This window comes from Brassica napus, chromosome A2 (assembly GCF_020379485.1).
Source record: "Brassica napus cultivar Da-Ae chromosome A2, Da-Ae, whole genome shotgun sequence".
Lineage (NCBI taxonomy): Eukaryota > Viridiplantae > Streptophyta > Magnoliopsida > Brassicales > Brassicaceae > Brassica > Brassica napus.
Window position 1 is genome coordinate 11,826,677 of NC_063435.1, and position 13,256 is coordinate 11,839,932.

A 13,256-nucleotide genomic window follows, 5' to 3' on the forward strand; every position below is an offset into this window, starting at 1 on the left:
TAAAATTAATAAACATTAAAAAATTACTAAAAAAATCTAGCGATTTGAATTACGGATCATGATTATAATAAATTAAATACAAAATTGTTTTCATATATGTTGTTTCATGCATTAAAAATTTTAGTTTAGTAATCAAACGCAAATTCAATAAGACAAATATATAATAAGCAACATATATATGTGATGATTTTAATTTACAGCATGAAAACTATAAAATTATTATATTTGGTATAATTATACAAACATTTAAATATGTGAGTAACATTAAAAATATATAATAATTATGTAAAACAAATATCTATATATATAATTGTGAAAATATATACTCGCACGGTTGTGCGGGTGGAAATCTAGTTTTGTTTAAAATTGATAACACTATTTTCAATGATAATTAGTCCACAATAAATAATTTGCTTTATAGTGGTTTTTATTTGGCTTGAAAAGTGAAAATTTTTAGTGAATTATATTACTACATTTTCATTATGATTTAAGAAAAATGTTTTATAGAAATTACGAACTTTTATTTGAATATTTGTTATAGTAAGTCTTTTTTGGCTTGAATCAATCATTTCAAATTTAAATATATTTTATTCAGTTGTCCAGTTTAACTTCTAGTTCCATCTAATTGATATTTTATATTAAACTTACATAATTTTAGATAGAAAATATAATTTCAGCTCAGCAATAAAAAAAGTGTTGAAATATTACTTAGAATGATATTCAATATAGAATTTGGAATGACTTGGAGTGATTTTGTTTATATGAGTTTAGATGATCTTAGGTTAATTGAAAAACTAATATAATTTTATTCAAATCATTCTAAAATATTTTCTTTTTTAAAATATGGGATTTATATTTTCTTCTTAATTAGAAAATTTCGCCAAAACACTTTAATTCACTAGAAACCTTCTAAAATTCATAATTTCTAATATTTATAATATCATCAAATCCCAAGTACTTTATAAAATAAAAATTTCAGTAACATCGAATATTTATAAAACTAAAATTTATGTTTAAATGACAACAATTTATTATTTTAATACTCCATATGTTTTAGTGTATATGACAACAATTTATTATTTTAATACTCCCGTGATGGACCAAACAAGATTAAACAGAAAGCAAGTAGACATGATGGTCCGAATTACACTGAACGTTTGAGTGTCTCAACAGCTACTGATGATATGCTTGCTACTTGGAGACGGAATAGTAGTGACTCGTCAAGTTGTCGAAGTTCTGTGAAAGAAGATAGTTCAATGTCCCTAAAATCTGTAAACTGTCTCCCTCTTCTTTGTCAAATTATGCTCGCGAGGAAAGAAAGCATGCTGCTGACAAAGAAGATGATAGAAATGAAAGAGAGGATGAAAATTTGGCAGGACTCGATTATGAAGAGACAGTGGCTGTCCAAGAGCAAATTCAGGCCCAAGAGGAGGAGTTTGAAACCTTAGACTTCAAAATCGTGCATCGAAAAAATAGGTAAGCTTTCTCCTTAACTTTTTTTTTTGTTTGAACTATGACAGTAGAATACTCTCTTTCTTGTCAGGAATGTGGATATTAATTGAGTAACAAATTCTTATGTTTGTAATGGTCATGAGTATTGTGCCCAATAGGACTGGACATTTTGGGTATCGGTTCGGTTTTTTCGGTTCTAGAAGTATAGGATTTGTTCGGTTTTGGTTCGGTTATTTTGGTTTTCGGTTCAAAAAGAAAGTTAGGAACTGACTAATATCCAAGTTAATTTTGAGTCCAATTCGGTTCTGGTTTTTCAGTTAATTTAGATTAAAATGTCAGATAACTCCAGTATTATCGGGTTAATTATCAAGTTTTGGGGTTTTTAATAAAAATATCGGATAATTTAAATTATTTGGGTAATTCAGTTTTTTTTTGGGTAATTTGGTTTGTAAATAATAATCTCTAAAACATTTTATTATTCTGAAACTAAAATATAGTTAATATTTAAGTATACAAACTATGTTATAGAAATGAGGTATCCATTCAGATTTCAGTTTCGGTTTGGCTTCAGTTTTTGTTCTAGAGATATAGGATTCATTCGGTTGATTAGTAGTATTGGCTCAGTTAATTCATATTATCATAACCCGAACTGAACCTTGTTTTCCGGTTCGGTTTGGTTCTGGATAAATGTGTCCATGCCTAGTACCCCATGTTGAAAATATTATCCGGAAATAACTAAATTATTACATCGTCATAGTTTCATATAGCTGAGTGCTGCTTACTATTTGTTTGATATTTATCAGAATTGGTTTCGAATTCATAGGAAAAGAACTTTCACATGGTTTTAAATTCGGTGATTGCTGGGCGTTACCATGTCACAGAGAACCTTGGATCAGCAGCCTTCAGTAAAGCCATACAACTTACAAGCGCATGACTTACAGATAGGAATGGATATCTGTATAAAAATCATAAAGAACAACAAAGACTTCTTTGACCAGAGTCTTGACGAGATAAAACTTTTGAAGTATGTCAATAAGCATGATCCTGCTGACAAATTCAATCTTCTCCGGTTGTATGATTACTTTTATTACCGGGTAAATGATCACGCCTCTGCTGCACAGATTTAATCTAATAGATAATATCAATATGACCCATTAGTGTAACATTAAGGATATTCAATAGTTTCTTTTTTTGCTTGATGGTTGATGTTTTGAGCTCTGCAAGCTGTACATTCAGCTCTGGATTAGCGTCTGTCTTCAACAATCTTAGATAGTGTTCTAAAAGTTGGTCTAGAAGAGGGGGGCCTATAACCGAAACTATTTTTTTCAGAATGATTATTTTAAAAATTGGTATAGGCGGTTTTCAAAAAATCCGTCTACGGACCCACCTAATCAATAATTACATAAAAAGTGCCTAGCGATTTTTTGAGCATTGATTTTAGCCTTAGTACAATTTATATAATGGAGTGTCTTTTGGAGATGGTCTGAAATAATGGTTTCCTTGAATGTGTTTTTTGCAGGAGCGTTTGCTAATTGTATGTGAACTTCTTAAGGCTAATCTATACGAATTCCGCAAATTTAAGATTGCAGGTTTGTCCACCGCTTCATCATTACCATTTATAGCATAGTTAAATATCTAGCCAGTACCTGATCTCTTTTGGACCATTTTGTACAGTCAATCACTATACAATGCCTTGTAGCACTTCAGTTTCTACATGGACTTGGACTTATACACTGTGATTTGAAGCCTGAGAACATATTGTGTGAAAAGCTACAGTAGATGTGAAATCAAAGTCATCGACCTTGGAAGTAGCTGTTTCGAGACAGATCACCTATGCTCGTATGTTCAGTCGTGGTCGTATAGAGCACCAGAAGTCATATTGGGACTTGGTTATGATAAAAAGATAGACGTGTGGTCTCTTGGGTGCATTTTGGCTGAACTATGTACAGGCAATGTAAGTTATGTTGTTTCTATTGACCTAATCCATCTCTGATGCCATTGCTTTGTCATATCACTATAATCCAAAACATTTGGAAGTGAAAGTTGTTGATTTTGGGGAGTTATGTTTGCAGGTTCTTTTCCAAAATGATTCTCCAGCCAGTTTGCTTGCGAGGGTTATAGGAATCATACGAACTATAGATCATGAAATGCTTACCAAGGGACGTGATTCCCACAAGCACCCTTGGGTTTCATACCCATACGAGCCAATATCTACTTAAATCTCCTGACACAACCAGTGACTTACTTCGGCCATCATAAAAAACCGTAGATTAGTGGGTAAAAAACCTTATTAGCTGTGCAAAGTTGAAGCACCAAAACCATGTAAAAGTTAGTCTTCCTTTGTGGCTGTATTCTTCAGTCAAGAGGTGGTTATGTGAGTGCAAAGGTGGGAGATTTAGAGAAGAAAAACTTTTTGTGAGTTTTGACTAGATCATGTAACACTTGTGATTATTGTTCTCTGAGAACAGATTGTTGTTAAAACTTGTTTTGTCTCATCTGCTGATCCTTAGTCTTTTTTTATTATTACTACTACTACATAGGTTTCAGATTAATATATTCTTTAACATTTTTACATGTATTTTAATACTATAAAGAAGAAGATTATTCTCTTCTCTTTTTGCCATCTCATCAAATAAGGTAAAGAGGTGGCGACACCTGTCCCATTTACAAAACGAAGTGCTTCATTTACAGTTTGATGGACTTCGTTTTTGGGCTTCATCTTTTACTTTATTCCAGCCCAATAGCAACAAAACTGATCATTTTCATCAGTTGCAAACATGTTTTAGGGTTCATCCTTCTCTACTAACTCTGGCAAAGACGATCTTCATATACCTTCGAAACCAATAATGAAGTCTCCAAAGATTGAGATGCTAGAATAGACTTGTGGGATCTGGTAGTGTTTATATGAGTTGTATTTTTTTTTAATATGAGTAGTGGTTTCTTTATATGAGTTTTTTTTTTTTTGGTTTCTCGAACTGCATCATGCCATACTTAATATGAAAAAAGACAAGTACTATGGAGCTAAAGCGACTATAAATGTCCGGTGGCCAAAGATATAGTTGGGGAACGAATTCAGCTTCTGGCAAATATGGCTTCCATGTGGCACATCCAAACATGATCTTAACAGCATAACATATGATTTCATAGATTTATAAGAAGAATAACAAAAAATAGTGTATGTATATTAATATCACTTTTCACTGAGACTAAACTAAATATTATGAAATATACTCTATAAATTATTATATGTTTTTCTGTTACTTTTTTATATTACTACCGGTAGGACGGATTACCACTAGTTAAATATAAATTATATATATCAAATTGTAACAATTTTTAATATCTTTAAACCAATAATAATTCAAGAAAATTATAAACAATTTACCACTAATGGATTAAATAAAAAAAATATGTATTTTTGAAACAAATTTTCTTCAAAAATGTATTTTATCTTTTGAAAACAAAAATATATTTTTTTCGGTGTTACGAATATGTTTTGAGTTCTACTGGTGATATAAAACGGTTGTATTAACCCAGCAAACCCCCTGGATTTTTGCAATTTAGTGATGAAAATTCATCATCAACTGAAATTAAATACATTAAAAAGCTTTAAAAAAAAAAAAAAGATTATTAGTAGAAAATGAAGTTGTGAAGGTCCGTCAGGAGAAGCAGAGTGAGTAACTGAAATTCCGATGACCACTGTCTCCGGCGCCGTCGTTCCACCATTTGTAGCACCTCCGATTCGTCTCCCACTCTCTCGTCATCATCTGAGTCTGACCAAGGTCTCTCTCTCTCTCAGTGTGTATCAGGTTTCTTCTTCCAACCTTTCGTTTTCAATTCGATTGTGATTGTGAAGCTTCCTAGAGCCGGCTTGCGGAGGAGGAAACAGCTCGGAGTTGCTTTAGCGGCGGTTACGGCTTCGGAATCATCGCCATCGGAAGGTGAAATGAAAAGCTCACTCCTTCTCTTCCCGTTAGCGTTGTTGTTGTTTAACCCTACTTTGATTTTTTTGGCAGGCACGTATGATCCGGAGCTCCGTTTGGTTTTCGAGCTCGCCACAGATTCTGAGCTGTACGAGCTTGAGAATATCCTCTTTGGTCCCAGGTGAGAGAATATCTTCTACTCATTCAGTTACCGTCCACTCTTTAACAATGAAGTTCTTGTGCCCTGAGTAGTTAGTTACTTTGCTTTTGTGAGCAGCTACTTTAGCCCTCTGTTGAAATCAATCCCTAACAAAGGAGGAGGTGAGAGGTTGATGATAGGGGAAGATATTGAGGTGCGAGATGGTTTTATCCAATCTCTTGAATCTAGATTCTTGTTTCTCGCTGCAGATGCTCGCTCCACTCTCAGGTACCCCTTCCTTCTTCTCTCCTTTGAAACATTATTAGACGAATCAATCAGTAGTAGCTTCTTGTTTTGAGATTTCACTAGAGTTGTAAGCTTTCAATGAAGTAGATATGATGAACCTTGCTTCTTCTGTTCTTGACCATTAGACAATCAGTAGCTTTGGGCTTTTACTAGAGTTTTAAGGCTTTCAGTGAAGTAGATATGAACCAATTGACTCTGTTGTAACTGAAGTCCTCATCTTTGTGGAACTGATTCACTAGTAGTCACTCACTATCTCTTACTTTATATGTTCAATAAGAATCTGAAACAAAAGAGTTTTCTTCACTGTTTTAGGGGTTGGAGGCCTTCATACAGAAACGTTCTACTTGCTGTGAGAAATAAGTTGAGCATTCCCTGCTCCAGCCAGTTGCCAACCGAGGATCTCGAAGCTGAGATTTTTCTTTACCTTGTTGACAATTTCTCTAGGTACATTTTTGTTGGTGACTTCATGATTTTCTCCGCAAGCTTTCTTCAATTGCATTAGTTCTAACGTATCCTATGTAGTGAAGCGTCAGGGATATTCCCTGGCTTGTGGGATAGTTCTCAAGCATCGGAGGTACAGGGAAGCTTAGAAGTCGGGCTCAGCAAATGGAAAGTTGAACTACTTGCTGCTCTAGAAGTAGGTGCTTCAGAGGTCCAATCTATGATTCTCAAGGTTAGTCTTGTTCTAAAGCTTTTTCACCTTAGTAATATGGCCACGTTTCTTTTCTCTGGCTTACAATGTGTTTCTCTTGCCAGGGTGGTGGAATGATCACATTTGCCAAGATTTATCAGTTGGTATGATCACATTTGCCAAGGTTTATCAGTTTGTATGTTTACATATAACTGGTCTCTTTTGGCCCTGTTATAGTTGGCTAAGAAACTATCAGGAAAAGTAATCATTGAAGCTGCGAACTACCAGATAAGGAGAGAGATGCTGAAAAAGGTTTGCGTTTGTATTCTAATCCATCGCTCTGCAGAAGAATCTTATTATCAATCACTCACGGATTTGAGAAGCTATACATATGTCAAATGATGTTATAGTGTTGTCAATACAGGGTGGACAGTTAGCTGCCATTAACTTGGAATCACGAGCAGCTCTGCTTGCAGCAAAGCATGTAGTTACTTTTCTCCATCCTTTTTCATATTGAGCTATATTGGTTACATAAACTACATTGTGATTTACATTTACCTTTTATTTGATCACAGGGGTTTGTAGGAGCTGCATCCAGATACCTTGGCTTAAGAACAGTGATGCAATTAGTCGGTCCAATGTTAGTATTCACTACCCTAATCCTAGCTTGTTTAAAATATATATTACAAAAGCTAGTTGCACTAGTAGGAACCTACCTGCAATTTACATAACATATGCACATGGATCTGATTCTTATTCATCATAAGATTTTTTTCTTATTCGGAAGAATGATTGAATGTACAGGATGTGGGGGACGTTACTGGCTGATTTGGTTATTCAGATGCTTGAAACTGACTACGCTAGAATCTTACGAGCAATTTACGCGTTTGCACAGGTACTTATTTCTTATGTAGGTAATAGCAGTAGTTGTTACTTCGTATTGTTCAAAGAGTTTTAAAAGGATTGTTTGTTTGAATTTTCCAGATTCGAATCACGAGGACATACAGGCTACCTTGTAAATAAAGTAACAGTTATTTTCTCGAGTATCACAATCTTCACTGTCTCTACCTATTATGTCGGTAACAATGTTAAGTATATATATCACTCGTAGTATGTGGTTGAAATGAAACTAGATGCTACTACTCGAATGGAAACATGTTCCCTTTTCTTGTTTCTTCATAGGAGACGTGAGGTGTTTCTTTTGTAACCCATGTCTCGTCTGTCAGCTTCCAAAGCGACGGCTCTGTTTCTTTCACGACGTGCGTTTCACCACGTGGCTTGTGCCGGAATTTTAGGCCATTTCCATAATTTGTTTGCATATTAGTCGTCGGTATATCGAACTTTGTGTGTCGTTAGTAACTAGATTATTGTCCGATTCTGAAGGCTAGTTTAGGCTTTAATCAGTCAAGCTCTTTGACACGGGTTGTTGCACGATCTCCTCTTCGAACCTGCGCTAGAAACTATCGCTGGTGTCATATTAGTTTGGCTAAACCAGCAGAGTTTAGCTTCATTCACACGAGGCAATTACTATCACGTGTGAATCAAGAAACTTCTTGATTCATACAAAAAGAATTATATATTTTGTCGAAATTTCTGAGCATATTGAGTGAGAAAAGTAACGACTTAAAAAGTGAGTTTAGCAACTTCTTGGTTGATTTTTCTCAAATCAAAAAGATAGAGAAGTGGACTCTTTTGGAGGAGTTTGATTGGTCTCTCAGAACATTCTAACGCCAGTATATTGTCTGCCATAAATCAATAATTTTGTAACACTTAATATTGTATCCATATTGATGTGATTCTAGTTCTTTTTTTATATGGAATCTATTATATGAGATTTGCATGTTTCCGCTTGTAAATAATTTTCTTAAATTATTGATGTGTGTTGTGTGAATTGAGCAATTTGGTGGTCCAAGAACAGAGAGGAACAGTTTGGTAATCATTGTGGATAACTTTTTACAAAGTAACATTTCTATGTTGTTTAACTTTTTTTATGGAGAAAGGTATAAGTTTTTGACTGCCTCAGTTTTTTGAACCGACAAAACTGACATATCTATAAGACTTGCAAGGAAACTAACTTAATGGCCAGTTCCGGTATATCCAGAATGAAAGAAGACACGGTAACTGTATAGACTTGATTATCAGATTGATATTAAGAATAACTTAGAGGTGTCAAATGGGCGGGCCGTCCAATGGTTGCCCATGTCCATATACAAACGGGCTTAATATGGACAAACCCATTTTTCCCATTAGTTTTCATTGGACAAAATGTGGAAGACCATTAAGAAAATGGTCTTTATTGGTTTTGGGCGTTATGGACGTGGACTGTCCAATGGTCACAAAACCTAAGGCTTATAAAATTTAAGTTTTTCCGCTAAACTCGTAAAATCGATTTTTTCGCTTAAATTTTAATATCAAATTTTTCCGTCAGAACCAGAAAATCGAGTTTTTCTTCAAAACGCAAAATCGAATTTTCCCGCCAAAACCGGAAAATCGAGTTTTTCTGCCAAAACCGCAAAATCGATTTTTCTCGCCAAAACCGAAATTGTTGTACTTATGAACTTATGTATTATTGTACTTATGAATTTATGGATGAATTTTAATTTTATGAACTTGTATATGTAATTGTATGCTTATAAATTAAAATTTTCTTATATGGTCATTATAGACCCCATGGCAAAACCGAAAAATCGAGTTTCTCTGCCAAAATCAGAAAATCGAGTTTTCCGCCAAAACCGCAAAAAATGAGTTTTTTCCGCCAAAACCGCAAAAATGAGTTTTTTCCGCCAAAACGAGTTTTTTCCGCCAAAACTGAAAAATCGAGTTTTTCCGTCAAAACTGCAAAATCGAGTTTTTCCGTCAAAACTGCAAAATCGAGTTTTTCCGCCAAAACTGCAAAATCAATTTTTCCCACCAAAACCATAATTGTTGTATTTATGAACTTATGTATTGTTGTACTTTTGAATTTATGGATGAATTTTAATTTTATGAACTTTTATATATAATTGTATGCTTATAAATTAAAATTTAAAATTTTCTTATATGGTTATTATGGACCCCATGGCAGCCCATAAAAATATGCGTGTTAGTGGGTATGGTCTTTAATGGACATGGTTCTTAATGGACATGGTCACTTTACTGTCCACAAACAATGAATGGACAAATGGATATGGGCTAATGGACATGGGCTCGCCCAGTTTACAGCTCTAGAATAACCAAGTGCCGCGAGAAGGTTTTCGGAAGCCCGAAACGAGTTTAAAAATATATTTTGCATGATATATTTTTAATAATATATATATATATATATAACATTCAAAAATTTTAAATTATTACATAACACTTTCTAAATTTTCTTCACCAAAATTTTATAAAATAAATTATTTAAATCATGAACAAAAAATATGAATTTGTAATATAAATACAAAGATACAAATTTTTGATTAAAATATTGGTAGTTGTCAAAAAGGTAAATCTTAGCATTTAAATTAACTATAGTAAATTATATATTGAAAAAATTATAATTTGTTTATCAAATTTTCATAAATATATAAAATAAATCTAACTCATAGCATATAAAAAAAGACCAATGTGGATTAAATATTTACAGTATTTTAGAAGTAGAATCTTTATAGTTTTATTTAAAATATAGCAAAAGTGATCACAAACCTAATTATTTTAAACTAAAGTCCAATTCAAATTCAAATAAAAATAAAAAATTTAACTAAGAGAATATATTAATTATCATGTAAAAGTAATTTTTTGTAATTAAAGACCCTAAAATTTATACAAAATTTAGAGATCCTAGACAAATGCATTTTTCAAAAGCCTCTAAGCACGGCTCTCAGAATAACTCACAAAATACTACCAACAAAATATTGCAATCAGGTAACATTGTATGTCTCAATCAATCAAGATATTTGTTACCAAAAACAGTTATTATGCAGATATATGCGAAATAACCGAGAAAAAATACAAGCGGATCCTCTTTTAACTCTTCAGTTTCAGAAATTTCATTTGTTCTTCGAGCTCTTTAATAGTCTGTTTGTGTGACTATTGGGTATCGGTTTCTCCGTCATTTATTTAGAATTATGTTTCCCTCTTTTTTTTATGAACAACCGAATTATGGTTCCCTCATTCCAACTTTTTCGAAATTTTAGAAGTTGTGTGCATACCTTTAGATGATAAAAAGATATAAGTGGACGAAGACACTGAAATTAAGACCGAATAGTCTTAACAATAATTTAAAATACAAAGATATAAATTTGTTTCGCTTGGTCACCATACATATAATTATACACATCTCAAGTCAAGGGTGACTTTTATTTCTTTGTCACACTCAAGAGACTGACACCTACGGGAGCTTGGATCATCAATCCTTACGTACGCCAATACGTCAGCGTCTCCATTTCATAATTATTTAGATTTATGAGTGATTTTGTAAAAAAAAAAAAAATTTGTAACAAAGAAACAAACAAAACAAACAAAAAGTAGTAGAGTTGTTATTATCATCAACTCTTCCACTAAGCTATAATAATCCTCCGAATCTTCCACGAACATCCAAAGATAGATTTGCTCTCCAAGCAAGCTATCATTTGCTCTCCAAGCAAGTTGATAAGCCGATAATATAGTTTTCCTTGCATAAGTGGCAACTAGATTTAAACTTCGACCTGCCCCCCTTTATCTTTTTTGTTTTTTTTAACGTGTGCTCATTGCATTTGTTTTTTTATGATTATTGTAATAATATGCAGATTTAATGGGCCAACAAAACAAACTATAAAATAAAGATATCAAATGATTCGCCAAGATAAACACCATTTTTGCAATAAAATACTATTATAAGATGTCTGATTCTGCTGATAAAAAAAAAGGGTGTCTGATTGTTTTCGCAAATAAAATATTTACTAGCTTATTTGCTTTGTGGTTAAACACCTCTTCAGTTGTATGATTCGCTTTAGATATCATATTTTATACGACGAGCATATGGCACTATAACTTAATTAAAAAACATGTAAAATACCAGCATATGATTAAATCTAATGAAACTGAAAAAGATTGAAGAAATAGTTTTATCATTGACGGATGATATTACAATGCCAATGTTAGGATTCTTACAAATCTCTCATTTTATCCAGAGTATAATATATTATATGTACAAAATTCTACAAAAATAAATTAATTTTAATTTAACAAACGAAACTGGAAATCAAAGCTCTTCCCGGAGAAAAGGGTGGCCAAGAAGCTGCGACGCCGTCCATCTCTTAGTAGAATCTTTACGTAAACAACAATCAACAAAGCTCCTAAACTCTTCCGAGCATCCTTCCGGCGCTCGCGGCGGTTCTCCAAAACACACTGCACACATCAGCGTCGCCCAGTCTGGTCTCTGTCCCGGCGGTAATAACGGAAAGTGCCCAACTAAAAGCTCCAACATCATCAATCCAAAACTCCAAATATCTCCAGCGTATACATCAGAGCTTCCTCCTCCCGAGTCAAACCTCTCCGGACTCATATAAGCACACGTCCCGACATACGAGTTGCAAGAATCCAACGACCGGACCAAGATCTTGCTGACTCCAAAGTCAGCGATCTTAACCTCGTCCTTCGAGTTAAGCAGCAGATTCGCAGGCTTTATGTCTCTATGTACGATCTTCAGACCGTGCAAGTAACTCAGACCTTTCAAGATCTGTCTAGCGAACCCCGCGAGGCGCTGCTCCGTCACGGCGCCGCGGAGAGACTCTAGAGTCCCGCCGTCCATGTACTCCATCAGAATCGATACTTCGCCGACGACTGGTTTCTCGAAGATTCCGTGACACTTTACGACGTGAGGAGAGTCCGTGCGGCGGAGTATCTCCATCTCTCGCATTAGTTGTCTCGTTAGGATCGGGTCCATGTCGCCGTTGACTGTTTTCAGAGCGTAGAGAGTGTTCTTGTGGCGGACTTTGTAAACAGTCCCGCTGTTTCCGCATCCGAGGACGTTGAGTTTCTCGAGATCGGCGGCGGAGATGGAGTTAGAGAGGACGGTTGAGGTGGCAGCGGTGGTGATGGAGGGGAGGGAGAAGCGGCGGTCGGAGATGGGAGGGAGAGGGAGACGGAGGTTGAGCTGACGACGTTCTCTAACAAGAGCCATAGAAAGAGAGATACGTAGATAAAAGAAGAGTGAATCTGATGGAAGAAGAATATAGAGAGAAGCTTCACGTTTTATATGATTTTGAGAGTCGTTCAGTGTGAATGGAGACTACTAGGAAGGTGTAGATGACCTAATTATCCCTCTTTTTTCCTTTTTGTTATTTAAAATTTTGAACTTAAAAAAAAATATTATGTATACAATTTTCTTTTGCCAACATGTATACAAGTTTAAAAAAAACTTTAAACTTGTATGTTGACAAAAAAAAATTGTACACTTAAATTAAAAAGTATATTTAAAAAAAATTATTAATTATTTAACTGAACATATTTCAACCTATACTAAATTAATTTATACTGTATATAGTATTATACCATAGCCCTTATATTTTTACATTAATTTGAAAAATATCATTTAGTATAAAGCAAAAAAAATCTAAAACATAAAATATTAGAAACAGAGAGAATATTTAATTTCAACTTACTTAAAATAGCAGTCTCTTCTTTTTTTTTCATTAAAAATGCAACTTGTGTGAGTGTCCTATTACGCACGTGGTTAAATGCATCAGACTGTAATTTATCCAAACTATATATCATGGAAAATGACTAATCCTATAGCCCTCGTAGTAATCATTTTTAAAGTAATAATACTATACTATATATAATAGATAACGGTAACAAAACAATC

At 34.0% G+C, this 13,256-nt stretch overlaps 3 protein-coding genes across 3 annotated transcripts; 2 read left to right on the top strand and 1 right to left on the bottom strand.

Moving 5' to 3' along the window:
• The first annotated feature begins 2,324 nt into the window (after nt 1-2,324).
• LOC106378134 (probable serine/threonine-protein kinase dyrk2) lies at nt 2,325-3,671 on the top strand. Its single transcript, XM_013818317.1, has 5 exons — nt 2,325-2,546; nt 2,972-3,041; nt 3,223-3,291; nt 3,402-3,406; nt 3,525-3,671. Exons 1-5 carry the CDS (start codon nt 2,325-2,327, stop codon nt 3,669-3,671), a joined length of 513 nt encoding a protein of 170 aa, XP_013673771.1.
• Nucleotides 3,672-5,020: 1,349 nt separating this feature from the next.
• LOC106381348 lies at nt 5,021-7,625 on the top strand. Its single transcript, XM_013821249.3, has 12 exons — nt 5,021-5,234; nt 5,309-5,393; nt 5,469-5,556; nt 5,653-5,802; nt 6,133-6,264; nt 6,343-6,493; nt 6,577-6,615; nt 6,689-6,763; nt 6,876-6,935; nt 7,027-7,091; nt 7,256-7,346; nt 7,436-7,625. Exons 1-12 carry the CDS (start codon nt 5,145-5,147, stop codon nt 7,472-7,474), a joined length of 1,065 nt encoding a protein of 354 aa, XP_013676703.1. The 5' UTR covers nt 5,021-5,144; the 3' UTR covers nt 7,475-7,625.
• A 3,873-nt stretch (nt 7,626-11,498) lies between these two features.
• Nucleotides 11,499-12,668, bottom strand: LOC106381349 (mitogen-activated protein kinase kinase 9-like). The gene has a single exon (XM_013821250.3). It carries the CDS (start codon nt 12,570-12,572, stop codon nt 11,652-11,654), a length of 921 nt encoding a protein of 306 aa, XP_013676704.1. The 5' UTR covers nt 12,573-12,668; the 3' UTR covers nt 11,499-11,651.
• Nucleotides 12,669-13,256: the final 588 nt, after the last annotated feature.